Source organism: Hippocampus bargibanti, linkage group LG06, assembly GCF_051943395.1.
Source record: "Hippocampus bargibanti isolate YZ-2025 linkage group LG06, ASM5194339v1, whole genome shotgun sequence".
In the NCBI taxonomy this organism is placed as follows: domain Eukaryota; kingdom Metazoa; phylum Chordata; class Actinopteri; order Syngnathiformes; family Syngnathidae; genus Hippocampus; species Hippocampus bargibanti.
The window spans coordinates 8609901-8635555 of record NC_142739.1 but is presented as its reverse complement, the minus strand read 5'-3'; the positions used below and the strand labels follow the sequence as shown (position 1 = coordinate 8635555).

The window sequence follows — 25655 nt, the reverse complement described above, 5'->3', positions numbered from 1 at the left end:
TTAAAGATCAATTCATTGAATTTGTTTTCTTTTCTTTTTGTGAGTGGCTAAATTTAAAAAGTCACTTTCATGTATCAACTTCTAGTATCATCATCTAGTAACTAGCTATTAGCAAGTTACTTCATTCACCCACTAGGGAAATAATTTACTGTTCCATTTTCAAAATCAAACATCTAATCATGCAAGTCTCTGTTTCATTTTTTTAAACACAAAGATAAAATTCTGCATTCAATTGCCAACTTCTTACCGTCCTTGCCGATGAGGAAGTCCAGGTAACGGTAAGTGTAAGACACGCCGACTTTGGTTTCCACCTGTGGTCTCTTGAGCGTCGAGTAAATCTTGCCCGGCGACTTCTCCTCGGCGTTTGGCTTCATCTTACGCAGTCCGCAGCCCATGACGTCACTTAAGAGTACCGCCAACACTAAAGGACAGACAAACACATTTTGAATTTTCACTTCACCATAACATACCGTATACAACATTTGTATTTTGTTTGCACTTATTTAACTCATTCACTGCCATTCACGCATTTATTCGGGAATTGAAAATATGACTTAGAGCGCCATTCACACATTGTTTTTTTCATGCTTAGGTGTCGATAAAACGCGGGCCATGGCCTCTGGCAATGTTTTTTCTTTTCCACAAGGATTTCCCTTATTTCCATGTTAGAGCTTTGTTCCAGCTTCAGCTGTTTTTGAAGCGCTATATAAATCAATATGTATGTATTGTATTGTATTTTGGACAGCCACCCTCATTTCAAACCTTTATAACTCTAGACCCATAAAATTAACTCTTTTTCTGATGAAAGAAGACAGTCTTTCTAATACTGTATTGAATGTTTATGTCATCCTAAAACTCAATATTCTGTGGGTTCTAGAATTCAGTGATAATGACAAAAGCCCTGGCACTGAAGTGGACACATTTTTGCACATTTCTAGCAGTGAATGAGTTAATGTAACAATGACCCAAAAGGGTATTTACTTAGTGAATAACACTTGGAAATCACACTTGGAAATCAAGTCAAGTTGGAAATCAAGTCAAAAATCAATTGGTAGAAAATCATAAAGACATGTCTTTTCACATCCAATTTTATTTATTTATTTTTATTATCATTTTGTTTCAGTTTCAAAGCCGCCTCCGCACCCCTTGTTATTTCCCAAAGCCAACCCCTTCATAATAACAATAATACATTTCATTTCTAACAGTGGTTGTTAGCCTTTAAGGAAAGTGGGGGGGGGGGGAAATCTGAGTAAATGATGAGCCGGCAGATTAGTGAGCTTTCCTGTAAAAACAACAATATGCATTCTTTCGATTTTGTGCGGTACTCTCTTACAAATCTTTCTGCTCATTTAATTACTTTGTTTTTATGACATGAATAATAAAAATAAATTGAACTGGAATGCAACATTTTAATAATAGAGCAATGCGGCGGCTTTGTTATACATTCCCCTTTAATAGCGCAAGTATTGTTGAACTTTGGAAGCGAGCAAGCTCATTCATTTTCATATCAGGTTCAAAGTCATGGAGGCAAACCTATGAAAAGAGAAATCACATTAAAATAACATTAACATAGCGCCGTCACGACGCCACCCCCAACGAGCTTTAGTTAAATTCAGGAAACATCATCGGTCTAACTGTTATCGGGGCAGGAAGACTGAAGAATATCCGAAAGATAGACACGCATAGAGCATTCTAAACGAGTGGGAAATATAGAAATCGCAAACATGGGCTTCAAAGGTAGGATGAAAAAAAAAGGAAAAAGGTACAAGCTGGATAAGCTTCTTCAAATAAATATGTCAAGGGAGAGGTGGGGTATATACGGTTGATTTCTCACGCTTTGGCACTTCCTTGTTCCCATCAGAAAAGCAAATAAAATGCAAACTAGCATGAAGGAGGAGAAGTAGGCAAAGTCACAGCATACACTGTGTAACAAACATCAAAATTGCTGCTCAATGTCAGAAATGAACGGACAAATATAGAGTACCGTATTTTCCGGTGTATAAGACGCACCCAAAAGCCTTCATTTTCTTGAAAAGTTGACCCTGCACCTTATATGCCGGTGCACCAATATGTGAAGTAATATTGAGCCACAACAGGTCTCACAATGACTGTCAGCAGCCACAGACTCAATTTCCCCCCGTGGAAGTAGTGCGTATCCCCAGCCTCTACTTTAGCGCCTTATAATGTGCCTTATATTTGGAAAACTTGTATAAAATTATATATTATATTTGGAAAACCTTTTTTCGTTTATTGAAGGTGTGCCTTACAGTCCGGTGTGCCTTACACAACATTCATTGGGGATGCGCTTTATACACTGGAAAATACGGTATTCTTCTTCTTCTTTTCCTTTCGGCTTTTCGCTTCAATGGGTTGCCACAGCGAATCATTGTCATCCATCTTCAGAGCTTTGATTCACATGTTTGTTTTGGCCAAGCTTTTGCGTCCGATGCCCTTCCTGACACAATCCTCTGCATTCATCCGGGCTTGGGACTGTCACAATAAGACTTAGAATCAGAATCAGAAAACCTTTATTCGTCACACAATGGGGACATTTGCAGTCCATAGCAGCAATTTGAAAGGGCATGGGGGGGTGAAAGGATAGAAAACAAGATATTCTAAGCATAGCAAAATAAAAAGGTCAACTGTATACTGTAAATGTGCAAAACCGTTTCATACAAAAACTGTACATAGTGCAAGTATCAAGAAAGGCATATTGATATACGTAGCTGTATTGCATCACTGGCTTATGCCCCCTTGTGGCTACAGAACAAGCAACTCACTGAACTTAATAAAGATAAAAATGCTCAGGAAAAGGCTCCCAATGCAACCTGGTCATCGGCACAGCATGGTTAGCGCATCGACCTCAAAGTACAGAGCGCCAAGCTTCTATTCAGGCTCTGGCCTTCCTGTGTGCCCTTTGCTTGTCTTCCCATGCCAGGTGGGTTTTGTTTGGGTACGCCGGTTTCCTTCCACATTCCAAAAACATTCATGGTAAGTTAATGGAACACTCTAATTTGTCCCAAGTGTGTGATTGTGAGTTCATCTCTGTGTGCCCTGCGATTGGGTGGCAACCAGTTCAGGGTGTCCCCCACCTACTGCCCGTAGACAGTTGTCAGTTCCAGTACCCCCCACGACGATGGATGGATGGATGGATGGATGGATGGATGGATGGACGGACGGACGGACAGATGGATGGTGTCAGGTCGTAAATAATGTTCTTCCTTGGTTCAGTTCATTTGTGTTGGTCTAAATATTCAATCAGCAGAAAGCAAGGTGACATACAAAAAATAATATTTATTTATCAGGCAGCTACAGAATGCTCTTCACGGTGGAGAAGGAAGCCAAAAAGAGCACGTCTCTAGCAGGTATATAGACAACAGGAGTGATGTCATTTTGAAAGGCACCTATCATCTGCTAGATACCATCATGAATATTATATTAGACTTAGATTCTACCGCATGTAGCTATATTTTACGTTTTAAGACTCGTGCTGAATATTCCGGAAGTCTTGTTTTTGAGTTGGTGACGAGTCCGTACGTGACGTCACTGAGGGAACGCCCCTGACCGAAAAAAAAGGACACATTGTAGGAGTCCTTCCATCACGTCAATGCTTGTTTGGTCTGAAAACCATGTGTTGCACCAGAAAGAGCCAGAAGAGGGCGTCCAAGCTCCATGTAAGGAATTCATCAGGCTGTGGAAACAGGCTGATTCATTCCTCACAGGAGCTTGGTGGCCATTTTCTTTATGGGTGAGACATTTCCCCCCAATGTTGCCTCAAAATGGCATCGATTGCAAACATGTATGCTTTCCTCTTCAGAACTATTTGAATCATATTCATAACTGGATGTGTAACAAGAAAGCATATTTTCCAAATCTGAAGCCATTGTTTTGATTCTCCAGCAATGCAAGACGTCTTGGCGTGACGTCACGAACTGGGGGCGGGACTTTCTGAAAATGCCCAATTCGCAGCTCAATTTTTTGCAGATTTTGGACACTATAAGTCATTTTTATTGGTGTTTTGCATTTGAATAAAAATATCATACTGCGTGTTTTGGCTATTTTAGATGCTATAAAACATTTTTCTGATGTCAGTTACGAAACAAAAAAGTGACGTCGGTTGTCCTTTAAGGTTTTAACTGAGCTACGTACATGTACACTAAACTAACATATACAAATGACTAAACTACGGACATATGTAGACTAACTAACTGATACGAATAAGTAGAAATGAAATAACATTGGACGTGTATACAAACTATTTCTAACAGATGGATGGATGGATGGATGGATGGATGGATGGATGGATGGATGGCTGGATGGATGGATGGACACCTAAAAAAAGCTTTTAACAATAACCGCAGGAAAAAATGATTTGCACTCTGTTGGAAACTCTTTTGAGGACCTTCTCTGCCTCATTTTCAAGTTGTTAATTATGCTTCAAGTTTTCCTGTAGACCTCAGTAACCTAGCAGTACCATGAAAGTGCGCAACTCTAACTTAATAATTGCCTGTATCCTATATACCCCGTCAAAAAGGAATGACCTCAAAATCTGGAATGCTTGATTGGATTAACTGGACAGTATTTGGTTTTCACAGCCCTTCTGAGGGAACAAACAACTATTACTGTATGTTTGTTCTCAAGAACAATGAGGGGATGGATGGATGATTGCATGAATATATGAATAAATGCTGAATGGGTGACAGCAGATTCAAGGTCTTATCTTTTTCTCTTCCAATGCAAGTACGGGTCTATTTAGGGAATGTCACATGGCTTAGCCAGGACACAATGAAAAGACAGGACAGGAAGTGCGGGGGTGGGGCTGTGGGGGGTTGGAGATTGTGAGCTTGGGGGTTTGAACTGCAGGAAGTGTGCACGGTTGGCGGGCGCTAGCGGGACAAAAAGAGGAAATGAGCAGACGGCGGCTTCGCTAATGAGGTGAGCTGCAAGAATGGGGAAAGGTGAAACTCAATCAAGGGAGAAAACGGAGAACGCGGGATCGCGGGGGCGTGAAATGAAGACGCGGCGGAACAGCAAACAAAAGCCGTCAAGGGAGAAGTTGTCGTTGATTGATTCACGGACGGCGGCGCGCATCAAAGTTGTGCGGGTAAACAGGAAGTATTGTGGCTATCAAAACACGTGACGCACACGACTCATCTCGCAACCACCTGCAAAAAGCGACATGTCATCGCAGTGTTGAGTTACCGCGTGTAAAATCAAACTAACCAAACCAATCTAAGGTATGTACTCAAACGTGCCGCGCATTGAATCGTATTCAAATTGACATCTTGGCGTCGTCGAAAGCCAATTTAAAATGGCAAAGGCTGCAATTAGGTCATTTAATAGGCTTTAATTTATACATTGCCTTTATGTCCATATGCATCAAAACCCTTCCGCTCCTAACACAGCCAAAAATAGGATTGTCGTTCTCCACTGCAGTTTCTTTCAAAACTGACACTGTAGTTAATATCTGTAATATTTACAAGAATAACATGTTGTACAGCAGTGGTCCCCAAATGTTTTCTTGTGAGGGCCACATAACTTTTCCCTTCTGTGATGGGGGGCCGGTGTCAGTTTGTAACAGAAAAAGTGTGATGATCGTAGGGAGCTTAAAAAAATGTTTTCCAGAAAGCCACACATAACACTATTTATTAAATAAATAATAACTAAATAACTCTCTGGGTTATTCATAGAAAAAAAGCCATGGAACATTAACTTTCTGTTGTGCCATGCACAATCTTAACAGATAAAAGTTCAGCTCAGTTGTCAGAGCAGAATCTCTCTGACACATATGAGCAGTTTCTTAAAGCTCTTGTGCTCCTTCCTTATATTCCTTTTGTAGGTTCCAGTCGGCTTGTAGACATCGCTGTTTGCAGCTCTCTCTCATCAACTTTCCTGTGAAACCACAAAGGGAGCAGGTTGAGAAAGTGAACTAAGTGATACAGCACCTACACAGCACAATACATTTCACTACCAGTATGGCTGTAGAGATGGATTTTATTCCACTAGATTTTATTATGATTATATTTGTTTATGCTCAGAATGACTCATTCAAGTCAGAAAAGTGAGCTTACCTATGTGTGTTCATCAGTGTGAACTGTGGGTCTGCATCTGGCTGGTGAGAAGTTGAATATCAGGTTCCATTCTAGTTTCAGCCATTCTCAAGCACCGATGCACATGTTCTTCTGTCAATCTTGATTTCATCGGAGATTTCAGCAGTTTCGCGCTTTTCTCGCAGATATACGTGCTGCCAAAAACTGTGGACATTTTCATTGCGTGTTTTTTGATGTTTGGCTATGTGTCGTTTGGGAGGGCGGCATAGAAGTAAATGCGACTGTTGGCTTGAATGCGTCTTTCAGAACATCACAGTTCTGTAACTCAGGTCCAACTTCTTCATGGTTTGGTACACTAGGTCAAAAATGTCCTCTCCTGTGGTAGTCCCTTTGATACTTTGGAGGGCTGGCAGCTCCTCGCATATCTCAAAGTTAACGCTAACTCCACGAATAAAAATGAGCAGTTGCGCTGTGTCTTGCACGTCCGTGCTCTCATCCAGTGCGAATGAAAAAAAAGTCAAATTCTTTCGTCTTATGCTGCAGCTGGGCATATACATTCATCCGGATTTCTTCACCGCGTCTGGTGATTGTACTCGGCGACAGACCTACGGCATTATATGCATCTTTCTTCTCGGGACACAACTCCTCCGCAACAGCATCCATACATTTCTTAACAAACTCTCCGTCCGTGAAAGTCTTACGCTGCTTGCTATCAGCTTAGCAACCCGAAAGCTGGCCCGAACGGATGCCTTCTTCAGCTGAGCTTGGCGTACAAATGTATTCTGCTGAGATAGTAGTCCACTTTTCGCTTTGAGAGTTTGTCTGCTCGTATTTGGCCTTGCAAGATATCGTACTTGTCTTTGTGACGGGATTCATAGTGTCGGCGAAGATTGTATTATTTGAATACCGCCACCGCCTTTTGACAGATGAGACAAACAGCCTTTTATTTGCATTGAACATAAAAATAATCGTTTGTCCACTGCAGGTTAAATACCCTACATTCTGAATCAATTTTTCTCTTACCTAACCTTTTCGCCATTATTCCGTTCTCTCTTTGACAGGAAGGTTTACAAGAGAAAACGGGTCTGGGACCAAATAGCGCGCCAAACTGAGCGTACCTGAATGTACCACCGGACTCCCCTCCACTTCCTCATACGTTCTTGTGTCGCGTCGCATTGTGACCGACTACTTTAGCGTTCTATTGTCAGCAGGCGTGTTTGTATTGTTCAATCACGATTATAAACAACACACATTGATTACATTGATTAAAATAGGAACAGATAATGATCGAAAACTGACCTTTGACTTGTAAAAGGATTTATTTTTCTGGAGGCCAAATAGGAAAAAAATCTTATGGCATCTCTGGTATTGTTCAGGGGGCCGGGCCAAATATGCTGACGGGCCGGACACGGCCCGCGGGCCGTAATTCGTTATTGTATTTGTTATTATCGTAGTTTGGCTATTGTACAGTGACAGGATGCATGTCTGATTTGAAAATCTCAATTTCCCACAAAAAAATTTAAACCTCACCACATTGAGGTTATCCGCAAAGGGTCATGTGGAAAAGTGGATGACGCTGACGATGACGATGAAGATGAAGGACCGAGTAAATATCAATGGCTGACATACGCCACCAATTTCAGGAGGCGAGCAAGCGGCACAATGCAGACCCTGGCCAGAACCTGTCGCCGCCTCTGTATCATCTCAAGGCCCAGACAGACACACATACACACACACTAACAGATGAAGGCAGTATCGCCATGGGAACGAGCCCCTCGCCGACTGTCGGCTTCTCAGAAGAATAATAGGCAGCAATCTCTCTCAGCTTCTCTCTCTCTCTCACTTTTTTCCATTGTCACTTTCTCTCTTTCTTCCTCTCTTCAGGACCACCACCTTTTCCTCTACCTCTCCATTTCACAGCTCCTTTTGCAAGCCTCGGGCAGTTATGAGTTTGATTTTCACCACATAATCTGTCCATGCCGGGATTTGTCAAGTCAAAAAAAATTAATAAATAAATGAAATAACATCTCAACCACAAGGCTGCGAACAGCCTGCAGTTGGTCGGCTATCTAAAAGCTTACATGAAGGGATTCAAAATTCAGAGTTGTGTTTCAAAAACAAGTCTTAACCAAAAATGTGAGGCATAGTAATCATTTCTTGGATTGCTAGTATCAAACTCAAGGCCCGGGGGCTAGATCTGGCCTCCTACATCATTTTATATGGCCCATGAACGTAAATCAAACATGTCAAGTTCCACGATGCGTGCTAAAATCTCTATCAAAAATGTAAATTCTCTTTTTTGGGGAGTAAATAAGAGACATATGGTAAGCATTTTCTTGTGACCAAACCCTAACTCTTGAAGTTACCAAACAGTAACTTCAAGAATCGTTGAATAAAGCATTAATATTTACTTTTTTTCTATGGTTTCACTCATATTGGGACCCCATGGGAAACGTTCAGTAATTTTAGTATAGAAGAAAAACTTCAGAATTACAAATATAATACCAATACGTCTGAAGCTATTTTATTCAATACATTGTAAAAATGAAACTTGCAAAGAGAAATACATTGGGGAGACTAAACAAATTATTAAAAAAAAGACTATCAACATCGCAGGGATAATAGTATTTCAAAATCATGCCTAAATTCATCGATGAAAATGTTTCTTCAGCAGTCATCTGTACTTCTTTGAAGGTGTCGGACGTTTCGCTTCACATTGAAGAGGCTTTGTCAGAAAACTAAAATTTTATTGGTAGCTCTGGCCCAATATATATATACGTAATGGACGGATTAATTGTAAAGAGCAATACATTGGGGAGACTAAACGAATTCTCAAAAAAAAAAAAAGATCATCAGCATCGCAGGGATAATACTAGTGGGCCTCAATCAGCAGTACATATGCACCTAAAAGTGAGCAACCACTCATTTGACGACTTCTTAGGCAACATAGGTTTAGTTATGCTGATGAGGTGATACCAGAGCAAATGGGGCAATCAGGCCAGTCATAAGCCCCATAATCAGTCAGGACAATAGAAGTAGGACCATAGACGTAATCAGTGTAGCCTCAGGGAATAGTCCTCTGCTCCCCCCAACCTGAGGGCAGTGACCTATCATAGCAGAGTCCAGCACCGCCACGTCTGGACAGTGTGTGTGTATATATATATATATATATATATATATATATATATATATATAAAGGACCAAAACTACCAGCAAATTTTAGTTGTACAGATGACGCCTGAAGAAACCTCGATATAATATCAATGTTTACGACAAGTGCGGAAAAAGAAAAACACTTAGATTGGGTCTTTTATTGATCTATGGCGTCTCCTTGGCTTGACGATGTCTCGTATTGTAGCAAATTACAGTGGTGCCTTCAGGTACCATGTTATATCCTTCCAAGACCACACGTGCAAAATAAATATAGAACTACACCGAAAACATTTCATTTTCTCAAAATCCGACAGTGCTGCTTATAATAACAACCACAACCACACACACACATATATATATATATATATATATATATATGAACATGAGAAAATCGAGAAATACCAAGAAGCCTGGAAGGTAAAGGTGACAGTCGTGCCTGTGGTGGTCGGAGCACTCGGGGCAGTGACCCCCAAACTCAACGAGTGGTTGCAACAGATCCCGGGAACAACATCGGATATCTCGATATCTCGGTCCAGAAAAGCGCAGTGCTGGGAACAGCACGGATACTGCGCAGAACCCTCAAGCTTCCTGGCCTCTGGTAGAGGACCCGAGCTAAAATGGGGGACAGACAACAGACGGGGATTTTATATATATATATATATATATATATATATAGTAAAGTCTCGTTATGTTCTGTACTTTAAATGTTCAGTAAAGCGATTTGTTGCAGGTGCAGCGGTTCACAAGGAAAAGCTGTATTGCATTGTATTCCCCGCACAACATTAAAGGACGACCAACACCAGTTTTTTTGTTTCCTAACTGACATCAGAAAAACGTTTTATAGCATCTAAAATACCCAAAACATGCAGGATGATATTTTTAGTCAAATTCAAAACACAAATAAAAATGACTTAAAGTGTGCTAAGTCTGCAAAAAATTGAGCTGCGAATTGGGCATTTTCAGAAAGTCCCGCCCCCGGTTTGTGACGTCACGGCGTGTTTTCCTTCTAATTTCGCCATCAACACGAAGTTTTCAGACCAAACAAAGTACCCCAAAATGCATTGTGTGTCCTTTCTTGGTCAGAGTTCCTTCCGTGACGTGATGTCAGGACTCGTCACCAACTCAAAAACAAGACTTCCTGAATATTCAGTGTGAGTCTTAAAACGTAAAATATAGCTATATGCGCTGGAATCTTTGTAAAATACGCTCAGTAGAAGTCATTTGAAGCGATTTTACAAATTATGGACACAACTTGTTCGGAGGCGTCGGTTGTCCTTTAAATATTGCCCACACAACATAAAATCCAGATTTTTTTGTACGCTATATATCAACTGAAAAAAAATCAGGGCTCAAGACGATTTTATTTTATGCACCTGCTCAACAAAATAAAATTGACTAAATTCAACACAACATTTATATCAGTGTCATCTGAAGCTGAAGGATTTAGGTCCTTCAGGCATTTATCGATATGTGTTCCACAATCAATAAGCACTGTCTTTTTCCTCCGCGGCCATTGTGAGGCAAGTCAGTGATCTTTGCATGATGACAACGACTGCGCTATAATGGGTTCATATTTGTTACCCAACAGTGATGATAACATTTCAAAGATGGATGCATGATGTATTTTCAGGGAGGGAGGGGGAAATAATATCAAGTGAAGCCTCATTTAAGAGTTTTTTTTCAAGGAGCAAAGAGAATGCAATGGAGATGTCATACAAGCAGAAACAAATAAATCCCTTCCGTGATCTGAACGAGCCCTGCTGAGATGAAGGACTATCAATAAAAACCCACTTTCAGACTCAAGCACTCGACGGTGGCCGAAGGGAGGTTTCACGCGATTGTAGCATATGTCAGACTGCTACAGAATGTTGCGACAGGTCGAAAAGCAGCGGTGACGTCACGACCGCAGGTAGACTAAGATGGTGGCACAATGAAGACGTTGACAAAGCAACTCTTCTCCTCTCATTCCTCCGGACATAACAGCGATGTCACGCCTGACCAGGGCGGGCGAGGGGGGAAACCGCAAACATCTGGAGCACAGAGCGCTTTAGAAGGAAAAGGAAGGAAAACAAAAGTTGACGCGTTTCGCAAGCATGAGAGCGACCGTTCGTTCAAGGTTGACCTCTTACCTGTGGCTCGGTGGCATGGCTGCCGATCGTTCCCATATTTACAACCGCGTGTGATTGTGTGCGTCCATACTTGCTGTGTGCTTGTGTGTACCAACAGTGCGAAGTTAACTCCGCGGGCCACCAGCTGGAACTAATTATCTGCACTCTCACTCTCACACAAACATTCAAGCGTGCGCACGGACGCAAACACACTCATGCGTTTTTGTCTTTCATGCCCCCTTTTGCTTCCTTCTCAGTGACATCCCCCTGCTTGTTTTTTAAGCCGTTGCAGTAACCAAAGTTGCAATATTGTGGCCATATTTGGAGTGGAATGTCAGGACAATACAACGATTAGGGCGTACCTTGAACGTGCACGCTGTCTATTCGTTTTAACGCAGTCAGGCAGGAGGATAAAAATGAAGACTTTCACAACAACTGGCAGTGACCCAGTGAGCTGCAGTAATATGAGTATTTTTTTCCCTGCAGAAGATAAAGAAAATATATGCCAGTGAGTGCTGTTATATTTTCTGTTTTGTGGTAGCATCAAGCACATGTAAGACAAAGTTTTGCTGTTCTTTGGAATGCACAATGTGAAAGTCATTTTGTTTGATGTTGATTTTGACAGTAAACTTCAACTGGGAATGCGATAAAACATTAACAAAGCAAAAAACTGGCTAAACAACAGTTTGTATCGACCAAAAAAACGTTAAGAAATAAAATATATGCTTTTGTTGGGAATCACTCACCATTTAAAGCACAGTTATCAAAGTCAAGGCTCTGGGGGCAAATCTGGCACACCATTATATTTTATTAGGCCCACGAAAGCAAATCAAACTTCCATGATGCTTGCAAAAGTCTAAACCAAAATTTTAATTTGTCATATGAAAATCACAACAACAATCACAACAACTTCTGATTTGAAAACTAGTCATTCATCAATTTGTTGTGCGCTCTGTATGTAATATGTTGAGAGGATTAAACCTTCTAATGGCTTCCCAGAATTCATAACGTCCCCGAGAGGAAACGAACGACAATGTGGCCCGCGGCAAAAAATGAGTTTCACACCCTTGATCTAAAGCAGGGGTGCTCACACTTTTCAGCATACGAGCTACTTATAAAAACTACCAAGTCAAAATGATCTACCCACGACAAAAATGCAAAACATAATTATTTTCAAATGTTTTAAGGATTCTTTGTATGTACAATGTATGTTGATGTAACTTGCATAACTGAATAAGCCAATATTGCACAACACACATAATAACTACATATACATACCATAATAAATAACTATGAACATTTTTTTGTAATTACCTGAGTTTACTTTGATGACTTGCACTGAATTGAATCAGCCAGGGATGCATAGTCCGGACAGTAGCTGCTGACAGCCAGCCTCAAGCACATTTCCAAATGTTCATCATTCATGGTGGAACGGTATTTGGACTTAATGATCTTCATGTAGGAAAAGGCTGACTCACATAAATAAGTGGAGCCGGATAATGCAGTCAAGGAGGTAGCACATTTCCTCATGTTGGGGTACTTTTCCTGTGTGAGTAAGCTACAGAACTGTCCATGAGCCCTGGACTTCAGCAGTGAGAACACTCACAATCTCCGATGTCTTTCCACATTTGCTGGGTTAAATCCTCAGCCGTGGCCTCACAGCGCCGTGTAACTGTATGTCTTGACAGCTGCAGAGCTTTGATTGAAGATAATATCTCTGCCTTATTTTTAAAGTCTCTGAACAAGGAGTCAGCTGCTTCAACGAATGCTTCGTTTACCATCTCTCCGTCTTGGAAGGACTTATTGTTTTTAACGATGGCGTGACTCACCCGGAACGATGCTTCGGTGGCGGCTTTCGCTTTTGAAGTATGTTGAGTGAAAAATGACTGCTGTCCGGACAACTGGGAATTTAGTTTGTCCACCGTTCTCTTTCTCAGCTGGCTTTTCGGCGGGAAGTCAATGTCGTATTTTCCATGAACAGTCCGAAAATGCCACTCCACATTTTCCCATTCCGTATGAAAGTAATATGTTTTTGCCCCCTTACTTGGTCCCACTTTCTCACTCATTTTGATCACCATATGTTTTAGCAAGGGCTTAAAATCTGAGGTAATTCGCTGACTAGCTTGTAAATTTTGCTGGGTTTAGCGCCGTTGTTTACGCATGCACGGCGACCTAAAGGTAAAAATTCAGTTCTGAATGGTTGCCCTGTATGTCAATCTAGTGACAAGACGTTTGATAGGCTGACAAATGTTTTTTTTTACTGTCACGCTGCGATCGACCAGTACTACCTCCGCGATCGACCAGTAGATCGCGATCGACGAAATGAGCACCCCTGATCGAAAGGATTATGAAGTTCCCTCGGTTGGTGAGTCGGCCATTTTGTAGTATGAATAGTCTACTTTGAACTGATCTGTCAAAAAATCTACGACACCATTATACTACGCCGCAACATTTGATGCTCTAAGTCGATACATTGCTCGTCAAGTGTTTTTGGCGACTCTCCTTCCAGTTTACAGAGGACTTTCCACTCCCTTGTCTGACAATTAAGCTACATGAGAAAAGGGTTAGCCTCACTAGCATTGGTCATTTCTATCGCTGTACTGCGTTGATGAAATATTAACGTTATGATTAATTGACTATAACATCAAAATCACAGTTTAGTGATTTTGGAGCAGTATATGGGTGAATGATCGGTGGCAATGACTCAATGAAGACAAAGTACAGCATACATCCATCCATTTTCCCTCCCGCTTATTCCTCATTAGGGTCGCGGGGGGTGCTGGAGCCTATCCCATCTGTCTTCGGGCACCAGGCAGGGGACACCCTGAATTGGTTGCCAGCCAATCGCAGGGCACAAAAAGACTTACAACGGTCACTCTCACCACACCATGCATGTTTTTGGAACGTGGGAGGAAATCGTTTGACCCCTTAATATAATATAATATATATAATATAATAGACGGACTATTGAACATCAACATATGTAGTCAAAGTGTGATAAAAAAAAACTTATTTGGCGATAGAAAGAATAAACTGCAAAATTCCCTCGTGTGAGTCTAAGATTTGTGCTTCGTAAATGTCGGGATGAAAAGTTCCATCTTACATGCCCACGCATTTGAATACAAATTCAATTTCAGGAAATGATTGACAATGGAACATCATTTTTATTCAATTGCAAGGTTTGTTGTGTTTATTGTATTTTTTTTTTCTTGACTGGCCTACCCTGAAGTCGCGAGAACAGTTTAACTCATTCACTGACATTCACAAATTTATTGGGGAATTGAAAGTATGACAAAGAGCGCCATTCACAATTTTTTTCTTTTTTTTTTTGCTTGGGTGCTGATAAAGCATTGGCCAGACCTCTGACAATGTTTTCCCTTCCGCAAGGGGACACATTTCCCTTTTTCAAGTTTAGTGATTTGTTCCAGCTTCCGCTGTTGTTAAAGCGCTATATAAACCGATATGTATGTTTTGCATTGCAAGCTGGACTACCACCCTCATTTCAAGCACATATATCTCCACACCCATATAATTTAGGAATTAACTTTTTTTCTGTTGAAAGAATGTTTCTTACCGTGCATTCAATGTTTATGTAGTCTTAAAACTCAATATTCTGTGAGTCGTGGAATTCGAGTGTCAATGACAAAAACCCTGGCACTGGAGTGGACATATTTTTGCATGTCTGGCAGTGAATGAGTTAATATTGGCAACACACCCCAACTCTTCACACTTCCGATCTTCTTCTTTTCCTTATGGCTTTTCCATTCAAGGGGTCGCCACAGCAAATCAGCGTCCTCCATCTTTAGAGGTTTGATCCGCATGTTTGTTTTGGCCAAGCTTTTACGTCGGATGCCCTTCCGGACACAACCCTCTTTATTTATCCGGGCTTGGGACCGGCACAAGAAGACTTACGTCCCTTTGTGGCCACAGAACAAGCAACTCGCTCAGTCACAAATATAAAAAAAATGCAGACTGATATTGTTTTTGTAGGTCAGTTTGTAGAGCTTAGAATAGATAGTCCCCAGCACGCCCGCAACCTTCATGACGATGAACGTCTTCGAAAATGGATGGTTGGATGGCTCACATGTTGTTATATATTGTCAATAGATGGAATGGTCATACATTTCGAAAATGATGTTTAAACATGGATTTCGATAGCTGGGTTGGTCATACGTTTGGAAATTATATTTGTATGTCTCTGCATTGTTGCCATACTTTAGTATGCGAAAACAAAAAAATAACATGAAAACAACATAAAAAGTATGGAAATGCACTTTTGTGTTACACAACATATGGCGACAGTGACAGTTAGAAAGTCAAGTGATGAAAGTTATAAAGTCAAGTGATGAAGAGACACAGGACAACAACCAAGTTTCGATCAACGACCAATCCGGATCGTCTCATCTCATCTCTCATCTCATTTTCCGTACCGCTTATTCCTCATTTGGGTCGCGGGGGTTGCTGGAGCCTATCTCAGCTGTCTTTGGGCACGAGGCGGGGGGGAAACCCTCAATTGGTTGCCAGCCAATCGCAGGGCACACAAAGACCTACAACAGTCACTCTCACACTCACACCTAGGGACAATTTGGAGTGGTCAATTAGCCTGCCATGCATGTTTTTGGAGTGTGGGAGGAAACCGGAGGACCGGAGAACATGCAAACTCCACACAGGGAGGCCGGACCGGGACGCGAACCGGCGACCTCTGCACTGTGAAGCCGGTGTGCTAACCACTCGACTACCGGGCCGCCCCAATCAATCCGGATCGTATGTCCTGTAAATCTGTCCGGTCAACGTGCTCACGTGCGTGGCGATTAGCCTGTCCAGGTGCAACCGAAACGAGTTAATGACCAGCACTCCCAGGACAGTCCGAGTAAAATCACGTGACGGTGTACAAACTTGCAACGTCCGCGTCACGGCAAACGAAGCGAAGTGTCAACTTTGCCGTCAGAGCAGCAAAACGTACTGAAAACTGGGTTTGTTTTTCATCAAGCGTGAAGTTGAAACGGATGCCGAGTGGCTCAGAAAGCAACTTACGTCTCGCTGTGGATCAAAGTAAGGCAGCCTCGAGCGTCACGAGGAGCCAAGCATCTCACGAAGGTTTGCCGTGTCTAGGCGCTGTCGGTTGCGAGCTCTCCCTCCGTGACAGAGCACAGTCCTCCAGAAGCGGAGCGAAGACACTCCAAATCCCCGCTTGGTGAACGCGGGTGTTTTGCCTGCTCAGGGAAACCACATCCTGTCACATTATTCACTCCCTCCTCCTCTTGATTATTATTCTTCCTCCCACAGCGCGCGAGCCTCTATCTCGGTGTGCGTGCGCGTTCACGTGATCGTCTGGATGAGCGTGTTTTGACCCGGCAGCCTCGAGTCGACGTCTGCCGTGCAGCTTCCACTCCACTGGTTGAAGAATCCATCTGAGGAGACATGAGGGGAGAGGGTGGGATGGTTCTTAGAGGGGTTGGGGGGGGGGTCACTGGGAAATACCAGAGTTGAAGGGAAGTGCTTTTATTCCGTGATGGCGTCAATACAGACCTCTGCCCTGAATTTAAGGCATAAATATAACTTTCATGGGGGTACAGTCACGTATATTACTCTTATTGGTTAAAAACAGTCCAATATTGCAAAATCAAACACGGTTTTCAGGACGAAGTTCGAAAAAACTGTTTTGTATTGCAAAAACAGCAACCTCAGAACGCCTGAAAAAAATAATTATTGACATGTGTGGCAACATTGTTTGTTGTCATAAGGCAAGCAAGCTGTTTTCGTCAAAACAATTCGCTGAGTTGTTTTTTCTCATATCTTTCAGATGGGCGATGGAAGGGAAGGGGTATACAACGGACAGTTCTGAAAAATGTTCTTTCCTTGTTGTGAAATGTAGAAAAGCTCATATTTAAGACAGCAAAACTTGGTTAGTTGATGTGACTTGACTCAAAGTTATTGTTTGTTGGCTGTCCCCACGTTACTTTTTTTACAGCGCATGCTTCATTCCTAGTATCAGTATCTTTATTTCATTCCTCAAATCATTGATTCCTACATACAATACAATACAATACAATACAATACAATACAATACAATACAATACAATACAATACAATACAATACGATACAATACAATACAATACAATACAATACAATACAATACAATACCTATTGATTTATATCACAATTTAATAACTGAAGATGTAACAATTAAAGTGCTATTATATACAGGAAATGAAGCAGTCACAAAGATAGTAGAAAGCACCAGGGAGTAAAACTAAGATCACAATTCTAATGATCAATGTCATCATTTTTTCCCATAATATTCTTGTTTTCTGTTTTCTATTAACCCAGCCTTCTTTTTCCTTCTTTTTCGTGATTTAGTCTTTAACTCGTATAGTTGTCATCCTTCCGTTCATCCAGCTGGTTTATGTCCTTCATCCATTCTTCCTACGTCCAGCACTTTCTTTAATCCTTGCTTTAATTTACAGCATCCTTGTGTCCTTCCATCATCATTCTTCCCTCCTCATCCGCTGTCCCTTCCCTGCCGGAACCACTTCCTTCTTTCAGCATTTCTTTTCTAAAACATAATTTCCTTCATTCCATATTCCCGCTTTCTATTTTTCCTTCCTAGTCCACCCACCTTCAGTCCACACGTAAATACACGCATTTAAAATGTAGATATACTTTTGACCCACTCTGTGATGGGTCTCAGATACAGTAATGATAAAGGCACGTTAAAATATGTTTAAATGTTCTAAAATGTGATTTAATAGACCACAATATAAAATAGAGATAAAGTAGGGCCATAACTGTACATACCTGTATTTCGGTTATGGTTTCCACTCCCAACGGCTACTTCATTGGGTACACGTTTTTTCAGAATAAGTTCTCACTTGAGGCTGACTCACTCAAGGTGAGAGTGATTTTATTTTTTGATTGAAATCACTTTCTCAATTTCCTGGAAACAGGTTTCGCTTCACTTTGCATCTGTTTCCACTTTGTATCTTTGTGTAGTTATGCGGCAGCTCTCTCTAGTGGACAACAGGGGGAACAATTGTCTCCTGGAAACCTGTGGTCTTTTCGCGGCAAAATCAAATACAAAACTCGGGTTTGGTTATTTATTCGTCACCGGGTTGTAGTTTGTTGTCAAAAATAATATTCGCACGCTAGTACTACGTTATATACATAAGTGAGTCGCGATTTAGAGACAAAGGAACAAGTGGTGGAAGAGCGTTACCGACTAAGTGCCATGGGCGTTCCTTCAGGACAATATTTTATTAGATTATGCAACATAATTGACTTGAGGAGTACTCAATCACTTCACAATGTCATTCGTTTGACAATTCATTCATGGAATAAAACACAGCATCAAGTAGAAATACAAAAGAAATATAAGAATTAAATGTAAAAATATATATTTATATATTACCCATTGTCCATTATGTCGTCTTTGCTTCACGAAGGCAAATATGGTTTATCAGAACTATTTACCACTATATTGCGTTCACAATATTGGCAAGACATCATTAGAAATGGATAAACCACATTCATAATTAAAATATCTATTATTTGGCCTGTAGTGTGACAGAAAAAATGTGGCTTTTATCATTATCACCCATACCTGAAAAATGAATATTTAGTTACCTTCCAAATGGTACTTTAATTTTGCCCCGAGATAATACAATCCTAAAAGGTCCTCTGGACATGGACACATCCGATATAGCTAGAAAGGAGCATGTCAGGATGTGTGATATTCGCCTTTATCCTTCAAGAAAATGGCAGGTGAAATGTCTTTCTTTTTTCCCCCCCTCACCCACATTTTTTTCTTTTTTGCTTGCCAGGCGCATTAGGCTGTCATCTTCCACGCAACTGCTGATGATTACTTGAAGCCTGCTGTTACCTCTAGGCTCTTACCTCACGTGTGCTGCTTTTGTATGTCTTCAAAAAAGCAAATGTGGAAAGGGTTGAAATCACCCTATCTGAATCTTGTACTGTCTTCTTGTCGTGTGATATATTGCAAGATGAGATATTGATCCCATACTAATTATAGTGTACAGCACTGGTGGGTCCACTGTGAGATGTACAGTGTACTTAGGAGGAATGTAGAATTAAACTCCTGTTAATCGATTGTAGGTATTGTTTTAGGAGTCACTGAGAAATTTAAACCTTTGGTTAGTACCGCTTTTTCTGTCTCTGAGAGATCTCTGTCTGACAAATTTTTGATCCAATTCTTCCTTGAAATCTGCTCATTCCTAATTTTTCGCGTGTTTACCAGTAGCTGGGATTGTTTCAGTAAAAGTAATTTTTGAAATTTACCCTTTTGTCTCTCTTTGGTTTTGCTGTGGTGCCTCATTTATCCGGATTTAGTAAATTCACACACTTCCTGATAGATTTTGTGGGTAAGTTTAGTTTGTAATCGCTGATAATAAGTTTCTATTTCTGACTGTTTGTTTTTTATCTCTATGTTAAGTCTCCTAATTCGCAAATTTAGTATTTTCCTAGTATAATTTTGTTGCATTTTATCGGCTAAGTATCCGGGTTCCAGGGGTGCTTGCTTCAAGCATTTAGGAATTAACCGGCTCTGTCTACATCTAAGATTGAATCTGAGGTGGTTCTTTAAGTCAGCTAATTTAAAGGTGGCCTTTTCTAAGCTACGTACCAGCAGAAGGATGTCTCTCCCAAAGTTGGCAGCAATACGTCTGTGTAAACTCTCAGTCGTACAGGAGTGGTCCATCGATGAGAAGGTTTCTTCAGCCGTCATCTGTACAAATTTGGAGGTTTACATTAAAGAGAACCAACTAGCCTTCTTGGATTGTAAAGTAATTATAAAAGAGGACAGAGCGCTAAAAACAGAAGTCTTTAGGAAGGCTACGCACACTGACCAATACTTACTGTTTGACTCTAACCACCCTTTACAACACAGATTAGGAGTTATCAGAACCCTCCAGCATAGGGCTAAACTAATACCAACTAGCATTGAAGGTAGAGAAAAGGAGTGAAAACATATCAGGAGAGCACTCACAAACTGTGGGTACCCTCAGTGGTCATTCAACAAATGTCAGAAAGAAAGAATAGGGAATGAAACCAATAATTCCCAAGATACAAAAAGGAGAGGAGTAGCAGTACCTTACATTGCAGGAGTTTCGGAAAAATTACAGAGTCCTTTGGCAACACAAAATTCCAACTTATTTCAAACCAATAAACAGGTTAAGGCAAAAATTAGTGCATCCAAAAGATAGGCTACCAAATGAAAAACAAAGTAATGTAGTTTATTCCATACATTGTAAGAATGAAAATTGTAAAGAGCAGTACATTGGGGAGACTCAACAAATTCTCAAAAAAAGACTTTATCAACATCGCAGGGATAATATAAGTGGGCCTCAATCGGCAGTACATTTGCACCTAAAAGCTAGCAACCACTCATTTGACGACAATGAGGTCAAAATCTTAGCAAAAGAACGTAGATGGTTTGAAAGGGGGGTAAAAGAAGTGATTCTTATAAAACAACAAAATCCTTCATTAAACCGGTCTGGTGGGGTGAGGTTCAATTTGGATCGTTCATACAATAGCCTGCTTAGGCAAAACAGGTTAGGCAACATTCGTAATGCTGATGAGGTGATACCGGTGGGAGTGGGGGAAATGGGCCAGTCGTTAGTCAGGAATGTAGGAACAATCAGTGGGGCTACAGGGAGTGGTCCTCTGCTCCCCTCAACCTGAGCGTAGGGACCTATCATAGCTGTGTCCGGCGCTGCCATAGCTGGACATTAGGGATATATAAATAGGGCCGATACGACCAGTCAGACTTTAGTTCGCTGACGAAGCCTCTTGGATAGGAGGCGAAACGTCCGAAACTTTCAAATTTGTACAGATGACGGCTGAAGAAACCTTCTCATCGATGGACCACTCCTGTACGACTGAGAGCTTACACAAACATACTCCTGTTAGTTGTTCCCACAGGATAATGCCTGAGAGTGTTGTTATAAACTCTGTGAGTTCCCATAATGTGAAAGAATAAACAGTCAAGATGCTTATGGTGCCTCAGCAGATTGTAGAGCTGCCCTTTTCACAATGTCAGCGTGTTAAAATTAAAACAGAAAAAGGTTGGCGTAAATGTCTGCTCTGAAAATTAGAGGAGACGAGAGATAAGGATTATACGCGCAGATGTGGATTACTCCCATCTGGTCTCATTTGTTTACATTTTAATGGGGATGGATGCAAGGCAGCCGGCTTTAAAATGATGACATAGCGTTTGGTAAATCTGCAACCTTATCCCTTTATCATAATCACAATAGAGTTCTCCAAAAAGTGATACAATTTGGCATTGAAGTAATATGTTGAAACAATGAAAACTATCCTAATGTGCGATGTCAGAATATTGTGGGAGGAGGGGGGTTTAAGACCAGCAAGCAATAAACGCTACATTTCCACCCAAACCACATCAAAACAAAAGTATCCTAGCTCTGTGCAAGACTCCATATATATATATATATATATATATATATATATATATATATATATATATATATATATATATATATATATATATATATTCCATGATGGCGCCTGAGTAGCCAGGTCAGCAAGTGCTCTCATTAGCCTTGCTTTTTTTTTGTTGTTTTTGTCTTGTTATTGTGTTTTCTTTAGTCACTTTGTGTTGTTGTGTGTCGTGTGGAACGGATACGGATTGTTTTTCAGCATTTTTGGCCACGACAATCATCAAGGAGGAGACTGTGCTGAGCGGTTGTGCCTTTCGGCAGCATGAATATGCCAGTACAGTGAGACCTCAACTTACGAACACCTTATATTCCGAACTTTTCATCTTACGAACGTCAAATGTATGAAAATTAAAACTTATAATAAGCACTATTTTCATAATACACACCCACCACGGCTGGTCCATCAAGCACACGACCTTCGGATCTGGCGGAGTGATCTTCAGCGGAAGCACACGACCGAACAGCGCTCCAGCCGGCGCTACTTTCCACACCCCCTCTCATTGAATGCACACGTCGATCGCCTACTTGGAGCTTTTTGCTGATAATTTTACTATGATGGGACCGAAAAAAAAACACCACAGGCTCGTGTTCAGCCCAAGAAGACACAAAGTCGCTGAGAAGAAGGAGATAATTGAAAAACACGAACGAGGTGTGCGTTTCTGTGATTTAGGGGCCGAGCACGGCTATGCTTACTCAACCAATGCATTCTCAGGAACAGAAAAGCCATCAAAGGTGCGTCTGTTGCAAAAGGTGTTTCCGTGCTCTCAAAGCGACGGTCTCGGGCAATTGAAGAAGTTGAAAAACTTCTGTTAATTTGGATTAATGAAAAGTAGCTACCCGGCGACAGCGTGAGTAAAGCTATTTTATGCGAGAAAGCACGGCTAATTCACGCCGATATCGCCACGCGCCAACCTGGAAGTTCGCCGCTTATTGAGGATTTTAAAGCCAGTAACAGAACAGAACTGAGGAGGAGATGGCTGCAGCATCAAGTGTGCTCATAAAGGCAATGTTGGCAAAGTGGAATGATGTGCAGGCTTTTACCGAACAGTTCCATTCAGAAAAGACTGTGGCTATGACAATCATCAGCATGATGAACGATAATGTGATGCCTCAGCTTCGTAAGACCTTACAAGTCAGAAAGCAACAGGTGTCAATTAAGAGGTTTTTAATAAGCAAAAATGATGAGTAGTCTCCAAAGAAAAAAGAAGGGAAGCCACACCAGAGGTTAAGTTACCAACAGTCCTTATGGAAGATGACTCTCCTTCCATGAGCTATTAACGACCATCAAAAAGGTAAATAAAACTTTATTTTACAGCACAGTTTATTTCTTTAATTACAGTCCTCATGTAATGTGCATCTCTTTCCAAACAGCAATTCCCTTTGACCTTCAACCTCCAACACCATTCCTTCAAGCCACCAATGACCATCATAAAGGTAAATAAAACGACTTTATTTCATAACACAGTTTATTTCTTTAATTACAGTTCTTATGGAATGTGACTCTTTCCAAACAGCAATTCCCTTAGACCTCGGACCTCCAACGCCATTCCATCAAGCGGTCAATGACCATCACAAATGTAAATAAAGTTACTTTTTGATACAATGCAGTGTATTTCTTTCATGATAATACAATAGCACATTTATTATACATAGAATAAGGTATGTTGTGTGTAGTTTTAAGGCTTATTTAGTTGCAAAGTATATTTTATGGAAACCCGGGAACTGATTATTCCCATTTTTATGGTTCCCTAGGGGATTTTTTTTTTTGAGATACACACTTTTCGCCTCACACACTCTGTCTGGGAAACAATTAAGTTCGTAAGTTGAGGTCTAACTGTACTGTTTTTGAATGGGAGGAATGTCGGTGCCATTTGACTGTCATCGCTGGACAGTTCTGGGGCCATTGTGCTTGCGCCTGTAATGGGCAGCATCTTCACAGCCCCGCTTTGTTCAGCAGAAAGGTCAGTGCTGTTGGACAGTCTGCGGTTGGATAGATGCATGGTTTGAGGAGCCCGCGATAAGGAGCGTCAGCGCACAGCGCCGATGCGTATGTAGAACTGTCGCGGCTTGGAATTGAAGCGGATTTATGTGGGACAGGAGATGTGAGACAATGTCTTGTCGTCAATGGATGCTACAGCTTCGTGTTTGCTTTCAACATTTAGCTTGTAGTAGACGTGCAAATTCCACCATGACGTCCCTGATCCACTGTTGAAATGGATGCTCTGATCCTCTCCTCTTTCATCTCGAACTGTTTTGATGTCATCACAAAGAGGGTACAGCAAGTCCTGAAGAATGAATGACTCTCTGTGTCTTTGGTTTGTCATATTATTTATTTTTTTTTTTTTTTCCCCCCAAGATGGCGGCGCGTGAACACGCAGCGGCTCCACTCTCACGGCAAATTGGCGTTTTCATGTTTATAATGTTTGATGAAGTCATTATAAGTGCCTTGCATGCTGGATCCGATAGAGAGGACAGTAATTTCATCTTTGCTGTATGTCATGCATATTAGCATATATGACAATAAAGCTGGCTTTGGCTTTGATATTTCAAATATGTGGAGTAGTTTTAAAGAGAAGCCAGCACGGGCAACTGCTTACATGTTGACATCATTATGTCGTGAAAATAAAAACAAAGACACAGTGTCTGAATAAGGAACCATGTCGTTGACTCGAAATAATGTACAGTAATCTGACGCAAAATGTCTCCACGCTTCAGTAAATTCGGCGTAGCTAACCGTCGTCAACCGACAGATGTCGCTGTTGCATAAACCACAGTTATGCTCGCGTTTCAACACTCCATGCAGATGACAGTACATTTGTTTTTCTGAGCGTTAACCAGTGGCCTATGAATAAATGCATTCAGTCATGGCGTGTAACATCATGTCGTCTGATTGGATGCCTGCTATGTGCTGATCTTCCACTCTGCTTTCACTTTATAGGCTTGTGGTGAGATGATGAGGAAGCTTTGTGGTGCCTGTCATGGTATGACAACATCACAACATTGCCCCCACACCCCCAACAAGAAAAAAAACTCGCAAAACGCAGTTTTAACGGCACTCCATGTGAAAATTTCCCACTTTTGGACTTTTGAAATGGAACACCTTTCGAGTCCCTTGTTAAAAACGTCAATGTTTTTAGCTTTTGCGGTCAAAATAGCATTGAATATTCGACATAGAAAGTAACACTGTCACATATTGTTGGCTAGTTATACAAATTATAGACTTTTCAGAAATTCACCGGTTCATTGACCGGTTCAGGGTGTACCCCGCCAACAGTCCAAGGACAACTGCTCATGGGATAGAAATAAAAGTATACCGTATTTTCCAGTGCATAAACTCAAAAGTGTTCATCTTCTTCAAAAGATGACTCTGCATCTGATACAGAGGTGCACCCTATAAGTAAAGGAATATTGAGCCACAACAGGTCTCGCAACGACTGTCAGCAGCCACGACTCAATTTCCCCCTGTGTAACCCCAGGCTCTACTCCTGCGCCTTATAGTTTGGTGTGCCTTATATTTGGAAAACCTTTCAGGATTGGATTGGATTTACCTTTATTCGTCTCACAGTGGAGACATTTACATTTCAAAGCAGCAAAGTCTTGAAAGGAATAGGAAAGGAAAGAAAGAAGTTGAAAAACAAAATACAGAAGCTGCTGTAAAGGCAGCTACTGTTGCGGTCCCATCTTGAAGTCAAAAGAATTAACAAAAAAAACTAAATACACTAACAAATAATATGACAACACAAAGACACAGAGTCATTAATTCTTAAGCACTTTTTGTACCCTCGTCTGTTGCATGAAGCCATTCGAGATGAAATGGGAGAGAATCAAAGAGTCATTTTCACCAGAGACGTCATGGTGGAATGTGCAC

At 41.1% G+C, this 25655-nt stretch overlaps 1 protein-coding gene across 4 annotated transcripts in view; it reads right to left on the bottom strand.

Annotated features, from left to right (window-relative positions):
* Positions 1 to 20054, bottom strand: part of rftn1b (raftlin, lipid raft linker 1b) — a 120613-nt gene extending 100559 nt beyond the window's left edge. For 2 of the 4 annotated variants that reach the window (XM_088998740.1, XM_088998743.1), the window contains exons 1-3: positions 19951 to 20054; positions 16346 to 16722; positions 248 to 421 (exon numbers count right to left, since the gene is read on the bottom strand). In XM_088998740.1, coding sequence (XP_088854866.1) covers positions 248 to 395 — 148 coding nt within the window. In that variant the 5' untranslated portion in view covers positions 396 to 421; positions 16346 to 16722; positions 19951 to 20054. Of the gene's footprint in view, positions 1 to 247; positions 422 to 9605; positions 9816 to 11673; positions 11792 to 16345; positions 16723 to 19950 lie in introns of all 4 variants that reach the window. The other 2 variants (XM_088998742.1, XM_088998741.1) reach the window with 2 other exon arrangements.
* Between the last annotated feature and the right edge of the window lie 5601 nt (positions 20055 to 25655).